General features: G+C 57.8%; 1 protein-coding gene across 5 annotated transcripts in view; it reads right to left on the minus strand.

Annotated features, from left to right (window-relative positions):
• Positions 1-837: 837 nt before the first annotated feature.
• ILF3 (interleukin enhancer binding factor 3) overlaps positions 838-9,717 on the minus strand; it is a 14,808-nt gene continuing 5,928 nt past the window's right edge. Inside the window, exons 7-19 of one of the 5 annotated variants that reach the window (XM_045290322.1) lie at positions 9,576-9,687; positions 9,031-9,128; positions 8,350-8,461; positions 8,155-8,265; positions 7,713-7,912; positions 7,190-7,354; positions 6,822-6,944; positions 6,562-6,738; positions 6,301-6,454; positions 6,135-6,188; positions 2,597-2,959; positions 1,931-2,059; positions 838-1,499 (exon numbers count right to left, since the gene is read on the minus strand). In XM_045290322.1, the coding sequence (XP_045146257.1) occupies positions 1,363-1,499; positions 1,931-2,059; positions 2,597-2,959; positions 6,135-6,188; positions 6,301-6,454; positions 6,562-6,738; positions 6,822-6,944; positions 7,190-7,354; positions 7,713-7,912; positions 8,155-8,265; positions 8,350-8,461; positions 9,031-9,128; positions 9,576-9,687 (1,935 nt within the window). In that variant the 3' untranslated portion in view covers positions 838-1,362. Of the gene's footprint in view, positions 1,500-1,930; positions 2,060-2,596; positions 2,960-4,427; positions 5,688-6,134; positions 6,189-6,300; positions 6,455-6,561; positions 6,739-6,821; positions 6,960-7,189; positions 7,355-7,712; positions 7,913-8,154; positions 8,266-8,349; positions 8,462-9,030; positions 9,129-9,575; positions 9,688-9,717 lie in introns of those variants that run through there. The other 4 variants (XM_004716798.3, XM_004716797.2, XM_045290323.1 and 1 more) reach the window with 4 other exon arrangements.

Here is a 9,717-nt window from a genome sequence, read left to right on the forward strand (position 1 = left end):
GCTTGACAGTAGCCTTGAGACATGAGGGCTTCTATCAGAAGTGGGCCACTTGGACCTTGCTATCACAGGTGGTGCAGTGGCTCCAAATGTCCGTCCAAGCACAGTCCCGACAGACGCAGGCCATCCTCTGAAGGCACAATTGCATTTCTTGCAGCTGCTGAATGATGGCGAGTAAGGACGATCCCTCCTCACTTCCGTTCCAAGAAGGCGCCTCGTCCGGGAGGGCAGAGAAGTGGCTCTGTGAGCAGACATCACAGGGCAGCCAGAAGTACAAAAATCCCAGCTCGGGATGAAAGCCGATCCGAGTGCCACCACCACCTCTGTGTCCAGAACGGGCAGTGTTGATTAAGGAGAGTGAGCAGGGTCAGGCATCCCTCCCACACACTGCTCACGGGGGCCCAGGAGGAGGGAGCCTTGTGCAGTCAGGCAGAGTCTAGCATTTACCCATGCTAGGGCCAAAAGCCAGCTGCAACAAAGGTCCCCCAAATGAGAAGCAGGAGCCCAGGTTTGGGAAGCCCCAGTGAGCCAGCCAGCCAGTGGGCTGAGGATAGGCCCGGACAGTGGGCACACCCCACCTCCGGCGCTTCCAGTCCCGCCTTCCCCTGGCAGGCCGTGTCCTCCGTGGCAGGTGAGCCTGCACTTGCACCCACTGGAGCCTCCGCAGAAACCAGGGGGCCTGCCTGGTGTGACCGGGCCTGGGCTGGGCCGTCAGGGTGTCTCTTCCAGCTTGGACACAGGCGAGGCCAGGAGATGGAGCCCGACCCCCACTGGTCGGCCCCAGGGTGGGCGCAGCTCAGGCCCTGCCCGTGGGTCAGACGCCCAGGCCTACGACGGGCGCAGTTTTCTATTTATTTATTTATCTACATTCAGCTGAAATGAGATGCACTGCCTGAGTGATGCAGACATACAGAAAGAAAAACAACCCACTCTCTCCCACTGGTGTTGAAAATAAAATCTTCACTTATAAAACGGAAACACTAAAGCATTAAAATACAGAAAGCGCGTGTAACTCACTTCACAAAAGCATTGAACAGACGTGGTATCCCGCCAGCGCCCGTTTCCAGACACGCGCGTGAACACGAACACCAATTGTCAACAGGCAGCGGGATACCGAACTGCAAGACTGCGACACGCTACTCAGACACGGTGTGATGGTAACTAACAAACCACTGAAGACGCGGAGTCCCAAACACGGCTAAATATGGGTCACAGGACGGGCCACGGCAGTGACCAGCTGCACCTCACAACACGGCAACGTGGAACCGGGGATGGGGAGGGCGAGAGGGCCAAGGGACTGGTTGACATGTTAACTGTGATGCATAAAACTGAATCCTCGAATGGGGCTTGAGTGGCAGGACGGGCTTATCTGTACTGGTAGTTCATGCTGTGGTCTGCGTTTCTGCCATAGCCGCCCTGTGATGACTGGTAGGAGCTGGGAGGGCCGCTGTAGTTCTGGCCAGAGCCGGGGGAGTTGTAGTTTGACTGTGACGAGTAGCCACCTGACAGAGAAGGAGGTGGGAGTCAGCAGGCATGTGGAGAGACGAGCCCACCCGGGCAAGCTCACTCAGGCTGCCAACTCTGCCAGTGCCCAGCACACATGGTGAGCTGTCACCATCACCCTCAGAGGGTGGGGGCCCATGACCGGAGCAGTGAGCCAGCCCTGGCCATGAAGACCACAGAGCTCAGGCCCTGGGAAAGGTCCCAGGTCCTCCCTGTGGGAGATGCCCTTTGTCTGGCCACAGAGTCTGATCCCAGCATTTCGTCAAGAGGTGTTGTTAGGGAAGAGCAGACTAATTTCGTTTGGATTCCTCACTTCCAAGAAGTCGGTGAGCCTGAGCCTGCGTGTTCACAGGCACGTCTCAAGGAGCCCCCTTGCCCAACCTTACTCCCTCCTCACTGCCCCTTCAAGTCCCTTGCTGCCCAGGCCTACCTTGTTTGCCTTGGTAGGATGAGCCGCCACCAGAGCCCCCACCATAGCCGCCGTGTGAGCCTGGGTTGTAGGATGAGCCGCCAGAGCCGTAGTTGTTGCCGCCGCTTCGGCCTCCACTACCACTGTAGTCTGGGTGGAGAAGACGGCGCAGTTATAGCCGGGAAGGGGCTGTGCAGGCCCCCAGCAGAGATCTGGAGTCTTTGCAGATGGCCCTGTACTGACCATGGAAATGGAGCACAGGCCATGCCACTGAGGAAGCTCAGAGGGCAGCTAGAGCCCTGCAGGGTGACCCCCTACCCCTGGCCTTGTCAACACACTCAACAGCTGAGCCCTGTCCTGCCTTCCTGCGGGTGGACGAACTTCCTGGGTGCTGAGGGCTGGAAGGGGGTCTCTCCGCACCCCTACCCCACCCACAGCAATGTCATTTGTCCCCAGTCCCACTGCTGCCTCATCTCACTGGAACACGGATTCCTCCCAGCTGTCCCCAGTACAGCCCCAAGATGCGGGCCCCTCAGAAGTGGCGGGAGATGTGGAGCGGAAACAACATTGTAGTGCTGGTGCTCGTCCAGACCAGATGCCACACTGCCTCATACCCCCGCCCCCCGAGGCCCGGCAGCACTCCTTGGGAGAAGCACACCAGGCCCTGGGGCCCCGGAGCCAACTCACTGAACTTGCTCTCGTAGCTGTAGTCGGCCCCGCCGCCCCCGGGGGAGCCGTAGGAGTTGGAGTAGGAGGAGTAGCTGCCAGGCCCATGGCCATAGCCTTTCTGCTTGCCCTGCGAGGGTCCGTAGCTGCCGTACTGGCTCTGGCTGTAAGGTTGCTGCTGGCCTTGGTGGGACTGGTAGCTGGAGCCGTAGGAAGGCTTTTGCTGGCCCCCGTGCGGCTGCTTCTTTCCTGCGTGTTTTGGGGGCACCGGTGAGTTGTAGTTGTCACCTTGGTAGTAGGAGCCGTAGCCAGAGGAGCCACCACCGCCCCCGCCGCCGCCTCCACCAGCATTCCCAGAATGCCCTCCGTTGCTGTAGAACTGACCTACACAGGAAGGCAGCGGGTAAGGTAGAGCAGGAGGAGGGCAGGGGAAGGGCGAGGAAGGGGCAATACAGGGCTGTGGGCCCCAAGGTGGCCCAGCAACACGTGTCTGCCATCAGGTGGCGTGGGGCGGGCATGGAAGGGTGGGACGGGGTTGGGAGCGGCCTGCTGCATCCACAGGCGGTGGGCCGGCTCCATCGGGCACAGGGGCTCCACGCAGCATCAGTGATGACAACACTGGATCTGTGCCAAGCAGCGGCGGGCAGCACCCGGAGCAGCGATGGCAGCGGATGGCAACGTTACAGTGAGATGAGATCCGGGTGCCGCACGACATTCACGACTGCTACCCAGATGTCCCCGACGGCGACAGGAAAAGCAAAGCCCCACGCAGCAGCTGGTGCCCACCCCCACTGTGCTGGGAAAAGGTGCAGCAGACCCAGACTGAGGCCCAGGCCTGGCCAAAAGGCCCATGGGGACTCCCGCGCATGAAGGGCCCCACCCCCAGGAGAAGGCAGGCAGGCTTAGCTGGGAACCCTCACACCCAGAGCCCCCCAGAAGCTTTCTTCCCAGCACAGCTGCAGGGCATGGACAGCAGGACCAAGCGGCAGGACGGACAAGTGTGCAGCGAGGCCGCCACATTCTCAGGCCCCGGAGCGGAGAATGTCACGGGGAGTGGAGTGCCACCCCTATGTCAGCAGGGAGGAAACCCCAGGGCACGCACGCTTGTCAACACCCTGCCTCCCCCACTCCCCCCACCCCACCCTTAGGGACTCGGGATGATGGAGGGAGAGTGACAGTTCAAGGCACACTGGGTGCTGCTTTACCGGAGCCCCGCCCCAACCCCGCAGCAGTCTCTTAGCAGGGGTGGGAGTGGGGGGGCTGAGGGAGGGCTGGCTGCAGGGTTGGGGGACCAGGATGAATGCAACAGGTATACCTGAGCTGCTGGCTCCCCAGCATAGGAGACCTGGTTTCCAGGCCCAGCCCCACCAGCCAGCCCTGACCACTAGGACTGCTGCTGGGGGGTTGGACCCCGCTTACCCTGTGTCCAGGACCGACAGGAGAGTGAGGGGGTGCTCCCCACAGCTAGTCCTGCCCTCCCTGCTCACAGCACCAAGTGTATGTGCACTAGGCCTCTGGACACTCTGGGGCCCCACCCAGTGGGCCCTGCACCCACACAGCTGGAGCTTGAGACATTTGAAGAATTTGGACAGAACTGGTCAACAGACTCCAGTTTGAGTTCTTCAGGCAGCACCCCCACCCCGACGGCATCATCACAAAGTCAAACACTGAGGAGGCAGCCATGTCCGGGTGTTAGGCAGCACCATGCAAACCACGGCTAGAAGGAGCCCGGGCAGGGGAGCCCTCTCCAGTCACCCCGAGTCCCAAAGCCTGCTGCAGCCCCATCAGCCCCCCAGCTGAGCAGGTGGCGCCTCTGCCCCCTCCTGAAGCACATGAATGAAGACACCGAGTATCGAGGGCTCGTTACTGTAACATGTATTGTTTAAAAAATAAAGGGAAGGGCAGGGCAAGTTGTCAACGTCATTCAGGATAACTATTTCCTGGTATCAAAAGACATGATTCTCAAACAATATAATTCCCTAAAAAAAAAAAAAAATACATCATGCAAGAAAACTTTTCAAAGTTTCACTGAATGTTTCAAACCTCTGGGAACAAAATATGCAGTCACCATTTGACCAGTTTTTGCCTGAAGAGAAATGCAAAATCTTGCAAGTCAACACAGAGGCCGCCCTGCCTGCCAGATTAATCACCAAGAAGGGTTGGTCAGAGCCAGCACCCTCTGCGCGACCCCACATTCTGGCCAGAAAATCCCGCCAGGCCACACCCACAGGCCCACTTTGAAAAGGAAAGCCCCAGAATCCCACCCAATTGCAGAGCGATGTTTGGGACTTGCAAAATTTCACCTTCTCTACTCCTTACAACAGCCTGTCTGGTGTTTGATTTTGTCTTTTAATTTTTTTTTGCACTTAACATGGAAGCACAGTTTTGATACCTTTGAGAGTTTCCGTTCACTCTCTAGGGAAACCAGCCAGGAAATACCGCATCCCATCTTCCCGTCCCCCACCCCCACAATAACCCACCAAAGCATTTACAAAAGGCGGGAGAGGCTAACGGGGCACAATTTCCAGTCTCCCCCCACCCGTTCCCCAAGTTTACATGCTTAGAAAAAAGAAAAGGGGCTCAGATGTGGTGAAACCATTTTCCTTACTGTCAAAGGCATCAACCAGGTTTGGAAAATTTGTTAAAAGGTTAAAAATTCATACAAAACCTGCTGTAAATTAAGACAAAGGTAGAGTTAAATGCTTCGGTATCTGTCTCTTAAATAAAGGAATGCTTTCCATAAAAAGCAAAGGTGGGCTTTTGCCTTGATGCGGAACAACGCTGGCTCTAGGGTTCTGTGCAAGTCTGCACAAAAAGATACATTCTCTGAAAAGTGTTTCCACTTAGTGTGAACTTCGATAGGACCAAGTTCAAAGGCAAATCACGATAAAAACTGCCATTGTCTTAAATTCTGCAGGCTAAGAGTTTCAGACAAGCTGCGGTGAAAAGCCACGGTTGAGAAACCCAGTGAAGCACAGGGACACAGCACGGACACTTTGGGTTTTGGAGTTCGAGAAAAGTGGAGTAAAAAGTTGATTTTGTGTGCAATACTTTTAGATGCTCTAGGAAGACCCAAAATCATGATAGCCGTAGCAGTCTGTGAAAAAGTCACCTACAAAGGGGGGAGACAGAGCAGAGAAAAAAAATTAGAATTCTTTTGAAGAAGGGCACAGAGCGCCACATTTGAGTTGCACGTTTTAGATTTCTCTGCCTCTGTGACCCCCCAGTGAAGGCTCCTTCCCCAGACAAGAGCTGTGCCCTGTCCGAAAACCGTACTCACTGGGTGGGCGCGGCGCATGGCTCACAGCAGAGAAATGTAAAATTTCCACTTTTAAGTAACTTTGAAGTCACACAACTCTGGGTGTTAACATTTACAGACTCCTGTCACATGGCTGCAGGGTAGGGGACCTGGCGACAGTCTGACCTAGCCACCAAAAAAAGGCAGGTGCCCCTCCTAGTCTCAGTGGGCAGCGGAGGGTGGGCAGCCCTGCTCTAACTCTGGCCCAGGCGCTACGCTGTACCTGCTTCCCCAGTTCGAGACAGAAAAACACACACTTACTGTAGCCTGCGGTCGCCAAGTTGCCTCCGTACCCGTAGCTCCCGTACCCAGCACCTGGAAGAGAAGAGAGCAGGGTCAGAGGTAGAAAGCAGGCCTGTCACGCCCCTTTTCTCGCTACCACCCGACCCTGAACCTGCCACTGTGGGCACATGGAAACCAGCCTTACCAGCATTCATGTAGCCTCCATGGTTGGCACCGCCAAACCCTCGGCCTCGCCCTCGGCCACGGATATTCCCTCCTCTGCCACGGCCGCGCAGGTTTGGGGGCGGGGGAACTTCATTGTGCATGGGACCTCCCATGCCAAACCCCGGGTTATGTGGCTAGAGGGAACAGCGACAAGTTACTAAGCAGGTTCTCAAATTAGCGGGGTTGCACACACGCACCAGGCCGAGCACCTACGCGAGGAGGTGAACACCAAGACACCCACCTTAGCAGCAAATTTAGGGCCCCCGCGGACGGGGACAGGGGCCCTCTTCTTTTTGTTCGCATCAAGGGCGAGAGGGGCGTCAGGAAAGAGCTTCTCCAGGGCAGCCAGGGCAGCATAGGCCTTGGCCACCTTTTTGTTGGAGCCAGCGCCTTGGAACTTCTGCCCATCCACCTCCACCTAGAAGGGAGAGGAAGGTCAGGGACAGGAGATGGCCCCCTGGAGACCAGCTCCTGCCCCCAAGGACCGGGCTGCTCCCTCACCTCCATGACAAAGCGCTTGTCGTGGCTGCCGCCAGTCTCCGAGATGAGCTCATACTTCAGCCCACGCCGCTTCTCGTTCAGCTCCATGACTGGGTTCTTGCCATGCTTGGTCAGGATTGGCCCCTGCTGTTTTACGTTCTCAGGGAAAACCAGAAAGAACCCACCAACTTAGCCCTGCCCGACAGCCCCGGGACTACCTCCCCTACCCCCTCCTGACAAGGTCCACCACAGGGGCACAGAGGGTGGTATAGCACAGGATGGTCCTCTCTGTGGGGTGTCCAAGGACCACTATGGATGGAAACTAGGAGGCCCTGAATAGTCTGCTTCCCCAGTTGTGTCAGCTGGCCTGGCACCCATGCCGCGCTCACCTCAGTGGTGGAGTCCGAGGGGAAGGTAGAGCTGGCGGTGGAGACAGCTTCCACCACAGGTGGAGGGGCCACCACTGGCTTCGCCTCCGTCTCTTCAGCAGAGTCTTCCCCCTTGCTGGAGTCCCTGCCTTCAGCGCCCGTCGGCAAACCCATGTCTTGTAACACCTGTGGAGGCGCCCACAGAGCCCAGAGTCTCTCACTGCCGCCTCGCCTCCCACTCAGCTCTCCCAGGCCAGGGTATCCCAAATCGTATAAGAGGGCAGTGAACCTGGCCACTGGAGGGTCTGATGACCTCTTTTCTCAGGACCAGCTGATGCCAGGCTAGGCGGGTGGCCCCCTATGCTCTTCCCCTACACAACACAGGCCTCTGACCACGCGTCACCGGGGCAAACGCTCCAACACTGAAACATGACAGTGTTTGGGAGCCCTTCCTAAAACTCACACTGCCCACCCTGGGGGCTCCAGGATGGGAAAGGGTTCTGCCCCAGAAGATCAAGCTGCACTAGGCCATCGGGCCACTTACCTTAACAGCCACGTGCAGCTTGGCAGTCTTTTTGGATGGCCCCGAGGCCTCGAATGAATTCCCGTCTACTTCCACAGACATCGTGAAAATAGGGGCGTGGACTGGCCCGGTCTGGGAAAGCAGTTTGTACTGCAGTCCGGGTTTCAGTTGGTTCAGCCGCATCAGCGCGTTCATGGCTTGGGGAGGCTCTGCCTTCTCCTCTACAGAGACACCGAGGTGGGTCAGGGTGAGCACGGCACCCAGGAAAGCAGCTTTGGGGTGCTCTGGGTCACGCTTGTCCCTCAGCAGTGTAGCTTCTAGACACCCTGACCAGTCTCCCGGGCCGGCCACCCCATGGGCATCAGTGAAGGCCCAACCCCAAATCATGCTCTACACCCACTGAAGGTCGGTGCTGCTTAAAGGCCTTCAGTGCCAACAGCCAAGGCCCAGGCTGGCGGCATACCTTTTTTCTGGATCTTCTTCTTCTTCTTGCTGGGAGACTTCTCCTCCCCGTCTTCCTCCATCGGCCGCTTCATGGGCGTAATGGCATAGGTGGTACTGGGCGGAATTTGAACTGAAAGAACAGAAGAAGCCAAGCAGCTGAGGAAGCGGGTCTTCTGCCAGCCTGGTGCGGCTCCGGAAGCAGCTGCGGGCTTACCGGTGTAGTCCACTGGGTTTTCATTCTTTGGCTTCTTAGGCATCTTAGAAGGCAGAGGGTCCATGCCCAGAACCTTGTGGAGCTGGCCAAAAGCAGCAAGCCGCAGAGCATGCTGGAGAAGGGGAAGAGGAGACTGACTCGGCTGCCCTGTGCTGCCAACCAGGTGGTGTGTGCTCACTAAGGCCTTCTGAGAAGGGGCAAACACTGAGAAGGGGGTTGCTAGCGGTCTCCCCTACAACAGCAAGGAGTCCCCCAACAGCCAGGGCAATGCCTGACTGCTAGGGCCCAGCCTTGCTGTGGTGGAAGGCCAGCCTGTGACCACCCCCCGTGAGAGGAATACAGGAGACCCCAACCTGGGGACTGGCTGCCACACGGAGCCACGTGGCGGGCCTGCAGGGGAAGGCCCCCGGAGCAGTCCACACTGTAAACGCATCTCCTCGCTGAACTCGGTGTCCGAAAACCGCACTCGAGCAGACTGAGGGCAGGCGACCACCACGCCTGGCGCCCGGGGAGAAGCAGCCCAGATTGGGGCGCCCTGTACCAGCCACGCGCCCTCTGCCTGCGGTCCCGACCTGAGCCTACACGTCCAGTGGCTACCCTGAGGATACCCAGTAATGGAACTGGAAGCCAGCGATTTAAAGACTGGGTCAGGGCTCACGGTGGCAATGGCGATGACTATACCTGCGCACTCTGTGTGATATCTTCCCGTTGCTGTCTGTCTAGATGCCCAATAGCATCAGTGGCTTCTTTTTCACAAGGGTCATAAATGCCAGAACCATCTGAAGGCAGGAAACAAGGAAGATATGCAGAGGATTATCCTTTAGCATCTCTGAAGACTTGTGCGGCTGAGGGAGTCAGTCAGGTGCGGTACCCCTCGCGCCCCATCCACACCCAGCTCTGAAAACACGCCGAGCTGGGGGACCCACTCGGCGTCCAGCCCTCGAGAGAAATAATCCACATGTGGCTCAGAGCAAGAAATTCACGTGGGAGTGGGTCACCCCTGCCCCCGGTTCCGCCCTCTAAAGAATCTCAGCTGCGGACCCGGCACAGGGCTGGATAGGATGGTGCCAGAGGGTAGTCACATGCTTCTGCCCTAGAGGAGGGGGGCAGGTGGGGGATACACATGGAGCTCTGCTGCCCTAACCCAGTCAGGGGACCAGCGAGGAAGTGGCCTCAGGGCCTCAGTCCTGTCCTTTCCCTGCAACTTGCAAAGAGAAGGCCCCAACCTGGCATGACGATCCCCGAGGCCAGGCACTCCAGCACTCTCCGCAGGGCCTCGCCGGCCCCCATGGGCCGGTTAGCAGTGCCGATAGACTTCTCACAGAGTAGCTCCAAGGGCTGCAAGGCAAGAGAGACTGTGAGCCGCAT

This window comes from Echinops telfairi, unplaced genomic scaffold (assembly GCF_000313985.2).
Source record: "Echinops telfairi isolate 266 unplaced genomic scaffold, ASM31398v2 ScPeMD7_36;HRSCAF=134, whole genome shotgun sequence".
Lineage (NCBI taxonomy): Eukaryota > Metazoa > Chordata > Mammalia > Afrosoricida > Tenrecidae > Echinops > Echinops telfairi.